The 13,780-nt window shown below is 33.8% G+C and overlaps 1 protein-coding gene across 1 annotated transcript in view; it reads right to left on the bottom strand.

Annotated features, from left to right (window-relative positions):
* ADGRV1 (adhesion G protein-coupled receptor V1) overlaps window positions 1-13,780 on the bottom strand; it is a 520,697-nt gene that overhangs the window by 382,168 nt on the left and 124,749 nt on the right. Inside the window, exons 35-43 of the mRNA XM_034655643.1 lie at window positions 12,498-12,628; window positions 11,143-11,242; window positions 10,318-10,497; window positions 9,399-9,562; window positions 5,637-5,730; window positions 3,653-3,731; window positions 3,424-3,562; window positions 2,623-2,764; window positions 321-583 (exon numbers count right to left, since the gene is read on the bottom strand). Coding sequence (XP_034511534.1) covers window positions 321-583; window positions 2,623-2,764; window positions 3,424-3,562; window positions 3,653-3,731; window positions 5,637-5,730; window positions 9,399-9,562; window positions 10,318-10,497; window positions 11,143-11,242; window positions 12,498-12,628 — 1,292 coding nt within the window. The remainder of the gene's footprint in view (window positions 1-320; window positions 584-2,622; window positions 2,765-3,423; window positions 3,563-3,652; window positions 3,732-5,636; window positions 5,731-9,398; window positions 9,563-10,317; window positions 10,498-11,142; window positions 11,243-12,497; window positions 12,629-13,780) is intronic.

Raw genomic sequence — 13,780 nt, 5'->3', positions numbered from 1 at the left:
TAAATAAAATCTTTAAAAAAAAAAAAAAGAATAATATAAAGTGAAGTATGCTACCTAAATAGTTAACATTTATGACAGCACTATGTACATTTTCCTTATTATTTGCAGATTCCACTACCCTATTAACAGAGCAAATTTCTCTAGCAGCACTCTATGCAGACTAGAGAGCACTGTTAACACTTTCACACAGTAATATAATCGTCTTTACCTGTCATCTAAGCTAGGAGTACATTTTTTTTTCTTTCTAGGACCTAGGGTGCTCCTTTAAGAGAAAATCATTCATAAACATTATTCATTCTCATTAAAGCCTCATACTATACCTTGAAGTGAACACCTTCCTCTAAAACAACATAGCCTTTGGAAGGGGTCAGATCTTTAGACTCCATTGAGGAATTTATTTCTGTCACAATGAACTGAACTGTCACGGTTCCAAACAGTCCTTGTGCAGGTTCCCGAACAATGTACAATACTGCAACACTCTCCTGTACATAAAGAGCTGTTGGTTCTCTTAGGAAGAAGTGCTCACTGTTGTTAAATGATAGGACTCCAGGGCCATCATCATTAGCAAGGATACTAATTAAGGCTGTTGAAATAAAAACAGTAAAGCAATACATGAAAATAGAGTGGGTTATAAGTTAGAAGTAGATGTTTCATTATAAACTAGGCCAACTCTTCTCTAGATCACCTTAAAAACAAGGGAAATTTTTAAAGGCATTTAATACAATTCCATATTTACTCATGATATAAAAATAGCCAGTCATCTTGGAATAAAAGGCAGCTTCCTCCTCAACCTGGGAAGCCAGTAACAAATACATAACTCAATGTTGAAACATCAGAAGGGTCACCACTAATAACAGAAACAAGACAACAATGCCTGCCATTACTGCTACTATTCAGCATTGTCCTGAAGCTATGAGCCAAGTAACAGGTACAAAAGCAATGGAAAGAAAGAGTCAGAATTAACACTATTTTCTAGACAACATGACTGTCTTCTTAGAAAACCAAGAGAAAAAACCTATTAAACTGTTGTAAGAGTTCAAAATATAAGCTCTGTACTCAACAGATGATCTTGATCACTAACATATACAAAGATTTACATATAAGAATATTTACTGAAACTTTATGAAAGTTTGGAAATAGTCTGAAGGTTGATTAATGGGGTATAGTTTAAGAAATTAACCACTGTCAAAGCACTTACTGTTCTGAAGATTTTTTTTATATTTATAAATAGAAAATTACGAGCATAAAGTAAACTTAACAGAACCAACAAGAAATGATTTCCTCCTACTCATGGCGGTGGGCATGAGTTCTGAACAGAACTATATTAGGACTTCTTTAAGAATGCTTGAGTTTGAGTGCTCCTCTTTCTTATTATGTGGAATGTGAATAGAAGGATGCGGACAATCATCTTGTGACAAGTAACATTAGCCTTGCGGTGAAGCCAATACTCCAAAAGGCAAGGAGAAGAGGCAGAAAACAACAACGTTTTTGGTGGCGTGTTAAGTCTTGATCCCACCTCATCTAAAGCTATATGTCTCTGGGACCTCACATTAAATAAGCCAATAAATTACCTTCAATAAATCACCTTTAAATCCATTTGAATTGGGTTTTCTATTGTTTATACATAAAAGATTCTTAACCAACACATCGTGTCCATTCCTACAACCCTTTACATACAACCCACTAAGTTTTACATCAACAAAAAAGGAGTATATTTTCAACATATTCTTTGAATTTGAAACAATGGCCACAGACTCAAGAAAGGTTCTAAAGACTTAGAAATATCAATTTGTTTCACTAATATGGCAATAAAAGTGAAACCCAGTTCTTGGGTTATTCAAGATTTCATTTTTTTTTTTTTACTACAAATCAGATTTTTTTCACGTAAAGGCCAATAATTTAGGAATACAAAGGTTAATTAGATTAAGGTAATCCCAAAGAACTATCAGCCACTAGCTAAAATAAAAGGTTGAAGAGTAAGTCAACACTTGGTGTTCTAAATCCACCTGATTTATATATCACCACAGGAACTAAATTAAGTGACTTTTAAAGAGTCCTTCCAGTCCTATGGTTCTAGATTTCCATGAAGTCTCCTCTCTTTTTTACCTTCTCTAAGCAGTCAGTATGATAAGTAACAAGCAGTAAACTAGGGTGAGTTTTCATAACAATGTCAAACTGTTCCAACCAAAGAATTATGGCTCCCATAATGTCTTAAGTATCAATATACTTCAATTCTATGTGGAAATACGACAGCAATGAGATGACATTAAAACCTTGTCGTTCTCTCTATTGTTAAACAGGAAACCAGAGCAGAAATCAAATTCCAAACGAAAGACATTTACAAATTAAATAAAACCTGTAATAGCTGCAGAAATAATTTAATATTTATCCTTTCTACTTATTTGTTTTAAACACACACACATAAACACACACATAAACATACACACCAAAAACAGGCTGAAAGCACTCTTATTCTGACACAGAAATTCCAAAATGTCTAGCTTAAAATATTTTTAATTCTAAGCACAGAAAACCATCAAGACTCTCTAATCCCTAACATTGGCTTCCATATTAGGAAAACAGCATGAGTAACAGTGAACTGTATAAGAAATTATCAAATACCTGTTGTTTTTTCTCCCAGCTCTAGTCCAGGTGAAGGATTTGTTAAAATCAGCTGAAATGTTTCATCTCCTTCTGGAATGTCATCATCAAGAATCATGATGTCAATATTTTTAGATATTTCTCCATCAACAAAATGAAGAATCTGGTCAAGAAAGCAAAAGTAGACAGTATTATATTTAAATACACTGCTGAGTTTTTATAGAATATTTGGCAAGAAACACAATCTGGCTGGCAGTGTGAAATAAGCTATTTTAATAAAAATAAGGGACTTTCCCCTTATTTTTTTATCTCTTTTTATTTAAATTGACGACGTTAAGTTTAAAAAGTAGAAATTGTGGAGAAGAGAAAAAAGTAAACATTTGACTAAGGAATAAAAGGCATCAAGAGACAAAAAGCATTTTAAAACCCTAATGGTTTTTCAGTAAATTAAAACAAAGAAATAAAAGATGTAAAATTTTCAAGAAGCACAAGAAACTCTCTGGAGCACTCTGATATAAATATAATGACAGAAATTCTTTGATATAATAACTTGTGTTCTCCATTATCAAGTATTGCAATAAGATAGTGAATAAAACGGTATCAAATATTAAAACAAAATAATGAATAAAATAAAATACAGAATAATCTTTAGAACTAAAAATTCAATTTACATATCTTACTAAAATAGTGAAGGAAGCTATTCTGCAATGTAGAAGTCTTCTGCCCTAATTATTTTATATTATGGGATATAAAATAGTTTATTACTCTAAGATTAATTTATTTATACAAGACCCAAATCACTATAATTCTCAAGGATTTCACCATTGGGGTGAAGATGTAATCCAGCCCCAGCTGTGCCTCCAAATTCTGGGCATATACAAACAAGGAAACATGGCCAAGAGCCCCTTTGTTCCTCTGGGCTACCAATGTTAAACTTCCTTTGGTTTCATTGACTTCGAACCTAAAATAAACAGAATGCATCATAAGCTTTTATTCAGTAGATGAAGAATCTGAAACTCAGAAAAGGACTCTCATACAGCCTTGGTCTTACTTGCTATGCTGCCATTCAATTATGCCTCGAGCACCATCATTGGCATCAATAATAATTTGTGCAGTCAAGCCCTCCGAATCTGAAAAAGACATAGAAATATATTTTTAAATAAAAATGATTAAGAAGAGAATTATTTTACATAGAGATCACACAATTTCTAATATAGAGATATTGTCAACATTACTCAAAAGATGCTTAAGAAAGTAAAGATATAAATATTTATGATATTTGATTAACGAAACTTTTTGCTAACAAGAGCACTAACATAGAAATCTAATGAACTGAGAACAATATAAAATAAGCACCTGAGATTATGGTTTTATTTCTACTATTTCAATAGAAAGAGGAAAGGAAAATACAGGACACTGGAAGGAGTAGAAAGAGCAAGAAAAGAGAGAGAAATGGGAAGAGAAGCCAGGAAGTGCTGCAGAGAAAAATACAGGTGTAAGAAGGAGATGCAGGGAAATACAAGTTGAGACAGGAGGGAAAGATGGGGTAAAAGGGGGGACAGAGACTGAGACTGAAGTAGATTTCTCTTATCCCTTTTTATCTTATACTCTGCCTACCAAGTTGAGTATGTTACCAACATTCATTATTCAGGCTTGAAATATGAACCAACCCTGTTCCTGTTTAGTTTTTTAATATTTTGTTCTTTCCCTTTTAAATTCAGAGGCTCTACCTTACTCTTAGGATAGTTATGGCAGCTGCCTAGGTAGGGAACAGATAGAGAGAGTGTAATCTTCTCTGAGTGAAGAGAACATTGTCAAAAAAAAAAAAAAAGAATATAAAATCAAAATTTGTGCCCATCAGACTACAGGCTACAAAGCACAAGCCCAGCTCCAGGGTCTCCTAGCTGTGTGACTCTGGGTATGTTACTAAGCTTCTCGAAGCCTCAGCTCCTTCATCTGTAAAATGTGAAAGTAGAAGGAATAATGGTACTAACATATAAAGCACTTGAAACAGGGGCATTAGAAAGCACTAAACAAAGGTAAACTATTTAAATTACCTCTAATGTGAGTATAAAGAAATATGACTCCATATTTCTTTATCTGTTAGTTTTCTTAGCATGAATAATTATCTTGTAATAAATGCCTGATATCAATAGTCTAGTCCCTGGAGTCATATATTTCTTTTGCAAAAGAATTGTAACTTTTCAAATAATAATAGTAACAATAATATGTTAAAACTGATTATTCCCTTCCTTTATTTTCAAAGTTGTCATACTGAGGCTCAAAAATGAATGAGGAACCCCTATTCCTTAGTTCACTCCTCTTGGCCATGTTTCTCCTCCTTTAACCCAGACTAATGTCCCACCCTGTCCAGAGCACCTTCAAACCAAGCGATGGGAACAGGTTACCACTGTGCTACTCATCACAACCACCTCCTGGGCTGTCAAACCTACAGGTTTCACATAAAATCTCCAATATTAGATGTCTAAACTGCAAACAAAAGTTTGTGTTTTAAAATAAGAATACATCTTTTTAATCTGTATAAATGTAAACTGAGGTTCAAGTTTTACCTTTCAGTCTGTAATGAATTAACTGAGTCTTTTCTAAAGCATGAAAAGAAAGAGGTAAAAGGTCAAAAAAGAAGCAGAGAACACAAAAAACACACAAAAGTTCTGCTTAACCTAAAGGAAAATAAAATCATCTGATGGGGTTTGGAGATCTAATGAAAACAGCAAATGAAATTTTAAAAGGAAAAATGCCTTCCTAAGAACTAATTCTATTTTGAGGATTACAAATTTGGTTATAAATAGTTATAAAATTTAAAAAGCATGACACAATAAATAATTCTTAAATGTGTTTATGATCTTCAATATACAAAACTACTATAGTCTCTAAATTAAAATAAATCTAAAAGCTCACCATATTTTCTTCTATAGCTGAGATTAACAAGTATTACAGTTATCACTTTTGATTAAAAAATGAATAACTTTATTTTGTTGAAGTGAATAAACGAAACAAACAAACAAATATCATACCTAGTCTAGGAGGAAATGAAGTTAAAGGAGCCATGATAAGGTCAACATAAGTTAAATTCACAAGGAAATATTCTTCTAGCTCTGGTATGTCATCCTGTAAAAATTATATCCATTAAATCCCCTACAGTTATGCTCTTAAAGTAATGACCTCTCACAAGCAGTTTTTAAAATTATCTGATAAATACATATGCTTAAATAGTATACAAGTATAAAAAATCCAAACCTAGAATAAAAAGATTTAAAATTTTAAAAATATACATGTCTTGGCTATGTTTTTTTTATTATGTTCAATTATTGGCTACTTTTTTTTTTCAGATTTGACACCAAAAGCAAAAGCGACAAAAGCAAAAATAAATAAGTGGGATTACATCAAACTAAAAAGCTTCTGCACAGCAAAGGAAAACATCAACAAAATGAAAAAGCGACCAATGGAATGGAATAAAGTATTTGCAAATGACCTATCTGATAAGGGTTAATGTCCAAAATATATAAAGAACTCCTACAACTCTGCAGCAAAAAAAAAAAAAAAATCTGATTTAAAATGTACAAAGAAGTGAACAGTTTTCCAAGGAAGATGTATACAAACGGCCAATACATACATGAAAATGTGTTCAACATCACTGATTATGGAAATGCAAATCAAAACCAGAATAGACATCACCTCACACATCTCAGAATGACTATTATCAAAAAGACAAGAGATAAGTATCGGTGAGGATATGGAGAAAAGGGAACCATCGTGCACTACTGGTGGGAATGTAAACTGGAGTAGCTACTATGTAAAATAATATGGAAGTTCCTCAAAAAATTAAAAATAGAACTACCACATAATCTGCAATCCCACCCCAGAGTATATACCCAAAGGTAATACAAACAGGCTATCAAAGAGGTATCTGTGCTCCCATATTTGCAGAATTATTCACAATAGCCAAGATATGGAAACAACTTAAGTGTCCATCAACGAGTGAGTGGATGAACCAGATGTGCTGTATATAAACACAATGGAATATTATTCAGCCACAAGGAAGATGGAAATCCTATCATTTGTAACAACATGGATCAACCTAGAGAGCATTATGCTAAGTGAAATAAGTCAGACAAAGAAAGAGAAATACTGCATGATATCATGCAATATCAGTGGAGTCCAAGAAAGAAAGAAAAGAAAAGAAAAGAAAAGAAAAGAAAAGAAAAGAAAAGAAAAGAAAAGAAAAAAGAAAAGAAAAGAAAAAAGAAAAGAAAAAAAGACTCATAGAAACAGAGAGTAGAAAACTGGTTGCCAGGGCCAGGAGCTGAGGGGAGGGGGGAAAAGTAGAGGTTGGTAAAAGAGTACAAACTCAGCTATAAGATAAATAAGGTCTGAGGCTCTCAGGGAAAACATAGTGACTATACAGTTGACAACACTGTATTATACAATTGAAATTTGCTAGGAGAATAGAACTTAGATATTTTCACACAAAAATAGATACACATGTGAGGTGATGAATGTGTCAATTAAACAGATGGGAATCCCTTTCACGATGTATACATAAATCAAATCACCACAATATACATTTCAAATATCTTACAGTTTTATGTATTTTTTTAGATTCTACAGATAAGTGATACCATGCAGTATTTGTTAATTATACTTCAATGATGCTGACATTAAAAAAATAATAAAAGTATAAATTTATACCTGGTTGTATGATAAGTTACTAGGTTGAACCACATAAAACTGCTAATATATCATTTTTTCCTAGACCAACATAATATGTAAACCAATTACATAAATATACAAATCTATTTTAAATATAATGGGAGCAAAAGATTTTAAATTACCTTAATATCCAATGATTGGAATGTGGAACAGAATACCATGAAAAAAATACAGGCTTCTCAGTCAAGGAGACCTAACACCAAATTCTGTAATTTTAAGTGAGTTACTTCAGCTTAAAGGCCTCACTCCACCATCTTTCTAATGGGGAAAATAAGAGCTACTTTTGGGAATTATAATAATGATTAAAAATAATAAGTATGCAGTGTCTGGCCTAGAAAGAGTCCTTAAAAAGTGATGGCTAGCGGCTTCTGGGTGGCTCAGTTGGCTGAGTGTCTGCCTTCAGCTCAGTCATGATCCCAGGGTCCTGGGATGGAGCCCTGTGGCGGGCTCCCCGCTCATCAGGGGAATCTGCTTATCCCTCTTTCTCTGCCCTTCCCTGATTGTGGATTCACTCACTCTCTCCCCCTCACATTCTCTTTCTCTCTCAAATAAATAAAATCTTAAAAAAAAAAAGTGACAGCTATTTGTGATGGTTAATTTAATACACTATTACAATTAATCACTAGTGCCCATAACAGCACTGAAAACAAGACAGGTGTTCAAACTTTTAAGGACTACCAAAACCCATGTCAGTCGTGACCAGACAGCCAATAATATTTACATAAAAACCCAAAGTGTGTGTGTGTGTGTATAAAGTCACTACATACATTTTATTTTATTCATTTTATTTAATAGAGATGTATTTCCATGAGAAAAAATAGAAAACAATCTCTAAACTATCTTCTATAATATATACACCAAAGGGAGTTACAGAATCAGGGATGTAAAAGGGACAGTCCCCACCCACCCCTGCTGTTCCTCACTCTCATGCAACAACCCCCCTGTCACTGACCACCGCCCCCCCCAACCCAGGCCTGGTTGATTTCTGTATATACAGGCCTGCAATCTCTTGATTTCATGATACTCAAGGAACAGAAAGGGCTACAAAGACCTAAGAGAAAAAAAAGGGAAAGTGGAAACTCTGTGTTCATAAAACTAGACTCTGCAAAGAAAAGAACGGTTGGCTACATATTTTCTGTTTTAAAAACTATCACATCTAAGGAATAATCCATTTACTTATATTCAGTTATATTAATAGATCATATATTTGAAATACAAATTTGGTTTAAAGTTTTATTTTATCAAATTGTGTGTTCTACGTCATATGCTGAATATTACCTTTTATCTTACGGCTCTAGAGTTCTCATCTTATTGTAATCAGGTCACCGTGCAATGGTAATCAACAAAATGAGAGTTACTAACTTCAGACAGTGGATGGTTTGCACTACTTATAATTTTGTAAAAGTAAAAAGCCTCTGAGAAAATAAAACCTTTTAAAAAATAGAACCCCCCAAATACATAGTAATTGAAAAATTTTCTAAAGCAATACTTATTCTCTTCCCTCCCACCCACCACACACACCATCTCCTACCCTCTCCATACATACTATTTTCATAAACCTCTTGGAAACATATTCAGGTAGCTGAAACACTGAGTCCTGAAATAGCATGAGGTTTCACAATATGAAAAATCATTTAAAATGCAATTTCAGCCACCAGTGATAACTTTAAGTTTGACCATAATCACATTTTATGCTAACAGCCTCTGGTGAGTTTCTCACTATCTCTAATTTAACCAGTCCTAACAACTAAAATGCTGACCTACATGGATTTGCTGGTCCAATGAATTCTTCAGAATAATGAAAATGCTCCCCTGGAATCTCTTAGGCCAATGTCTATCTTAAAGGGGACTGCCCTAAGGAAATTCTCTTTATCACGAGATGTTTCTATAATAAAATACACAACAGCAGACCAGCCTATTCAGACAAGAACAGAAGCCCCTGTGTGGTTTCAAAAATTCACAAAAAGAAATAAGCTGATTTAAAGATACCAGAATATTCCATCAATTTCTACTTTCTTTGTGGTTATTCAGATTTAATATAATAACAGCAAAATAAAGAGCTTTACCTCAAGTATAGTAATGTTGATGGCTGCTGCTGTTTCCCCTTCTTCTAAAATCAGAAAGCCAACTACCGAGACAAAGTCAACATCTGGCTCAGCTAGATTTCCTTCTGTTTGGTTCTTTAGACTCAACATTCCAGGAACTGTGCTATATGTGACATTAATGGTTCCTAATTAAATTGGACGATAAAAGATTTTATTATTAAACTTTTAAAATAATAATATAGTGTTAGCCTTGTTACTTTCCTAACACCTGCAATAGCTTATACCGTTGGCCCCAATTCCTTACTTCTTCCTATATCCTTGGCCTTTACCATGTAATGACTCAGTGATGTCCCACTGTGGACAAGGTATATTGCACTGCCTCTAGACTTGGAGTGTGGCTGTGACTTGTTTTGGCTGTTAGTACAAAGTAAAAGTGATTATGTATTAGTTCTGAGCCTAGACCGCAAGAGGCCTGGCATGCGTTTGTTTGTTTTCTTTGACCTCCAATGATCCCAGTAGAAGAATGAGAGACATCTGAAGTTGGGTCATCCTTGGCCAAACCCAACATATAGTAGCGGATCCAGAACCAGCCTATTATTATACACCGCTGAGATTTTATGATTGTTACACAGCATTTCTGTGGTGATAGAAAATTACTTTAATCTTTCAAAAATGAAGAATTTAGGTCTGGCTCTGTCAGAAAAGCACGTGACTCTTGATCTCGGGGTTTTGGGTTTGAGCACCACACTGGGTGTAGAGATTACTAAAAGAAAGAAATAAATTTCAAAAATAAAGAAGTTATAAAGTCCTGTTCTGAATTAACAAATACTAAACTTTTTCCCTGCCTCTGATTTATGTTAGCAATGGCTTTCATCCACACAAGTAGAATATTAAAAAAGAACCTGCCTAGAAGCCCCATTCACTCTAGAGTAACACAAACCTAGAGATCCGAATTCTCTGTTGATGAAAAGCTGAATCGTTATGTTAGCCTCTTGCAGCAAAACAAATCGTGATGAAAGAGCAAAATTTAAAACTCCATGTGGTTCATCACTCGCTTCTACAGTAAGGACAGCTGCGTATCCTTGAGCATCAAGCAGAGCAATTCCTGCTGGTGGGACTCCTAAAAACATCAGGAATCATAAGAAACCTAACAGTGACTTGTCATTAACTTCTAATTACTTAAAATACAGCCCTGCTCTCTGAAACATACTGAAGTACCCAGAAAGTGTTCTATTTCATTCACTCCTTTAAAAGAAATCTTCAGGTGGACAAACAGAATCTACATTCCAGTTTTCTTTTTCTAGAAAATAAATTATAAAATTTTCACTTGACATATTATCTTTATTATTTGCTATAATGGCCTTCTGAATTATAGACATTGAGTAGACACGGAAGAAAGTACCCAGATAATTTGCTCAAAGTGATTACATTTGAATTACCTATATAAATGGTCCAAATCCAAATTGGTCTGCTAATATAAATTAATTACAGAAAAATTCTTCCTTTGGAAATGTATCTTATTCCATAGAAAATATTCAGCAAAATTTTTAGAGGTTTTTCCTGAGTCCACAAAGAGAAGTGTTCGCATTCGGGGCTGATTTTTTTTTAGATCTAACATTTTTATGGGACAGACAATATTTAAAGTTATACTTAAAAAAAATAAAGTAGTACTTTTTAATTAGTATACATCTACTTGTTAAATATAGAGATGGCAAGTACTATTTTTTTTAAAAAGAAAAAAAATTTAAATTGAATTTTGAATTACCTTGTGTCCTGACATCATACAGAATGACTTGGTATACTTCTTTTTCCTCAGGAATGTTGTCATCCAACAAATGCACAAATACTGTTTTATTCAATATCCCCTATGAGAAACAGAAAGAAATTCATCCCTCTATTGTCACTGAACACAAAATACCTCCTGCTTTTATTAGACTTATAAATTGTGCATCCAGATACATTTTCATTTAAACAAGCATCCTATGGCTTAAAAAATAAAATAAATAAAAACCACGGACTCATGGGAAATTAGGCATAAAGTAGATAGTGGCTAACTGTGGAGTACCTTGAATGCTGAGCTAGTGAATGCAGATCTTATCCAACATGCAATGTAGCACTATTGAAAATTTAAGACAAAGCAATACGTTGGGGGGATTTCTACAGCAGTGGTGAACAGGGAAAATGGGAGCATGAAAAAGAAGGCCATGTTGCAGGAAAAGCAAGTATAGGAGTCCAGTGCAGTTACTCTAGGCAGAAAGTTGTGGGGCTTGGCTTAATATTAAGGGAGTGGAAATGAGGAGGAAAAAGAATATAGAACGCATTATCAAANATGTAGCACTATTGAAAATTTAAGACAAAGCAATACGTTGGGGGGATTTCTACAGCAGTGGTGAACAGGGAAAATGGGAGCATGAAAAAGAAGGCCATGTTGCAGGAAAAGCAAGTATAGGAGTCCAGTGCAGTTACTCTAGGCAGAAAGTTGTGGGGCTTGGCTTAATATTAAGGGAGTGGAAATGAGGAGGAAAAAGAATATAGAACGCATTATCAAACAAGAATTCATACTGAGTGAGTATGGAAAGGAGATGAAGATGATTAAATGGTGCTGATCTCCTATCCAAGAAAAGCTTTTATAAAGTTATTTCCCACCAATTGCCTTCTTTCAAACTATCAGAAAGTTTCTAAATGAAACCTCAAAAATATGGTGTGAACAGGACATAAAAAGATATTTGTTTTTAGAGCTGTATTTGCTATCCTCTTGCACGTAAAGTTTTGAGACAGTGAGGAGTAAGAGAGAAGGACAAGCACTACCCATCATGTTTGGAACGACACAGTGGACACTTAAAGTGGGAGGGCAGGAGAGCAGGAAGAGGGCTTGGCTCAAATACAAAGTTGACATTTGCTGTTTCCTTCGAGGAGCTCTGCCACGTATATAGGAAAAAACAAACTCACTTTTTAAGTGTTAGAACTTCTTTGGGTAATGTTCTTCCTCTAGGTTTCTAAACAAACTCTCCCATTAATCTCTGTTGAACTTTGTTTTACATAATCAGAGTTTTCTCATTTTCTTCAAAATACACTGTCTTCTCTACATATTTGTGTTAAATCTTTTCTTTGTGGTATTACCTCAGGAAAAAACAGTTGTCCAGTAGAGTTAGCAAAACTGAGTTCTAGATTTTGCCCAATAATTTTCCAGTTAACAGAAACATTTCCTCGACCAGGGGGTGTTCTTACCACATGGAATTGCAAAATTTCTCCTGCAAATGAAATGTACAGATTGATAAATGTTTAATGGAAAATAAACAACATTTGAACTCAACAAAACTCAAATCCCAAACATGCAAATATTATAGCACCTTTTCCAAGAACATTACAAGGCTGTTCTGTTTTGGACTTTCCAGAAGCTTTATACATGCTTATTGTTTATTAACACAGGGATCCCACTTTTAAGTACTTTCATTTAGTAGAACTTCAGGAAGTTCAATATGTAAAAGTTACCAAAAGCACATGCTAAAATGGGAAACACAAACTTTTATACACTCCAAAACATGCACCAGAACATAAATGTTCTGTAAATTAAAGAAAATAATAAAGGCCTTATGGTCAAAACTAGTAATAACACAAGTAAATTCTTCTTTCACTTCTCAAAAGGACACAAATTCCTTACACTGATATGCAATGTGATTTTACACAATGCATGCATAAAAATGCTTGCAAATACCTGAAAATCACATTTCTTTAAATTGTAACTTACATATACCATCAATGATTTTGTTTTATAAAAAGAAATACAGAGGAGAGGTGTCAAATTTGTACATGAGCCTCTGTAACTTCACCAAAGTTACAGTTTTCCTTCCTGGATAATTGAGGTATTTTAGATACTTTATACTTTTCATTCCTGGTTTTTATCCTTACATAATACTTTTAAATTTGAAGAAAATCGTGACAATCATTTCTTTTAAATCGCTGAAAGTGGAAAGTAAGTTCTTAGGGAGTATTGTTGATGACCACATGGCTTGCTGAAAATACACTCAATTCAAAAGTCTTACGTGTTGCCAAATAGTGCCAACACACTACAATTTTCATACTAAATTTTAGCACAAATAACTTTAGTGCAATGAATTATTTTGGGAGAGTGGAAAACATAAGAAGGCAAATCATCAGAAAGAGGTTTAAATAACATTTTCTCAGACGCTTCAATGTATACATTTTTAAGTGTTTCAATACAAAAAAAATTTAATCACCTTTACATTAGTAGACTATGTTTTGGGTTTTGTTTTGTTTTGTTTTTTTAACCATATAGGGACTGATAGTTAGGAATCAGATTGTCTCAGGGTTACTGAAGGCCTGTACAATCAGCCATAATTGTCAGCATATCATTCAAAATTTGTGTTACTTGTGTAATTCAT

The sequence above is a fragment of the Ailuropoda melanoleuca genome, chromosome 3 (assembly GCF_002007445.2).
Source record: "Ailuropoda melanoleuca isolate Jingjing chromosome 3, ASM200744v2, whole genome shotgun sequence".
In the NCBI taxonomy this organism is placed as follows: Eukaryota; Metazoa; Chordata; class Mammalia; order Carnivora; family Ursidae; genus Ailuropoda; species Ailuropoda melanoleuca.
The sequence above is the reverse complement of the archived record's forward strand: the minus strand, read 5'-3'. Positions and strand labels throughout refer to the sequence as shown.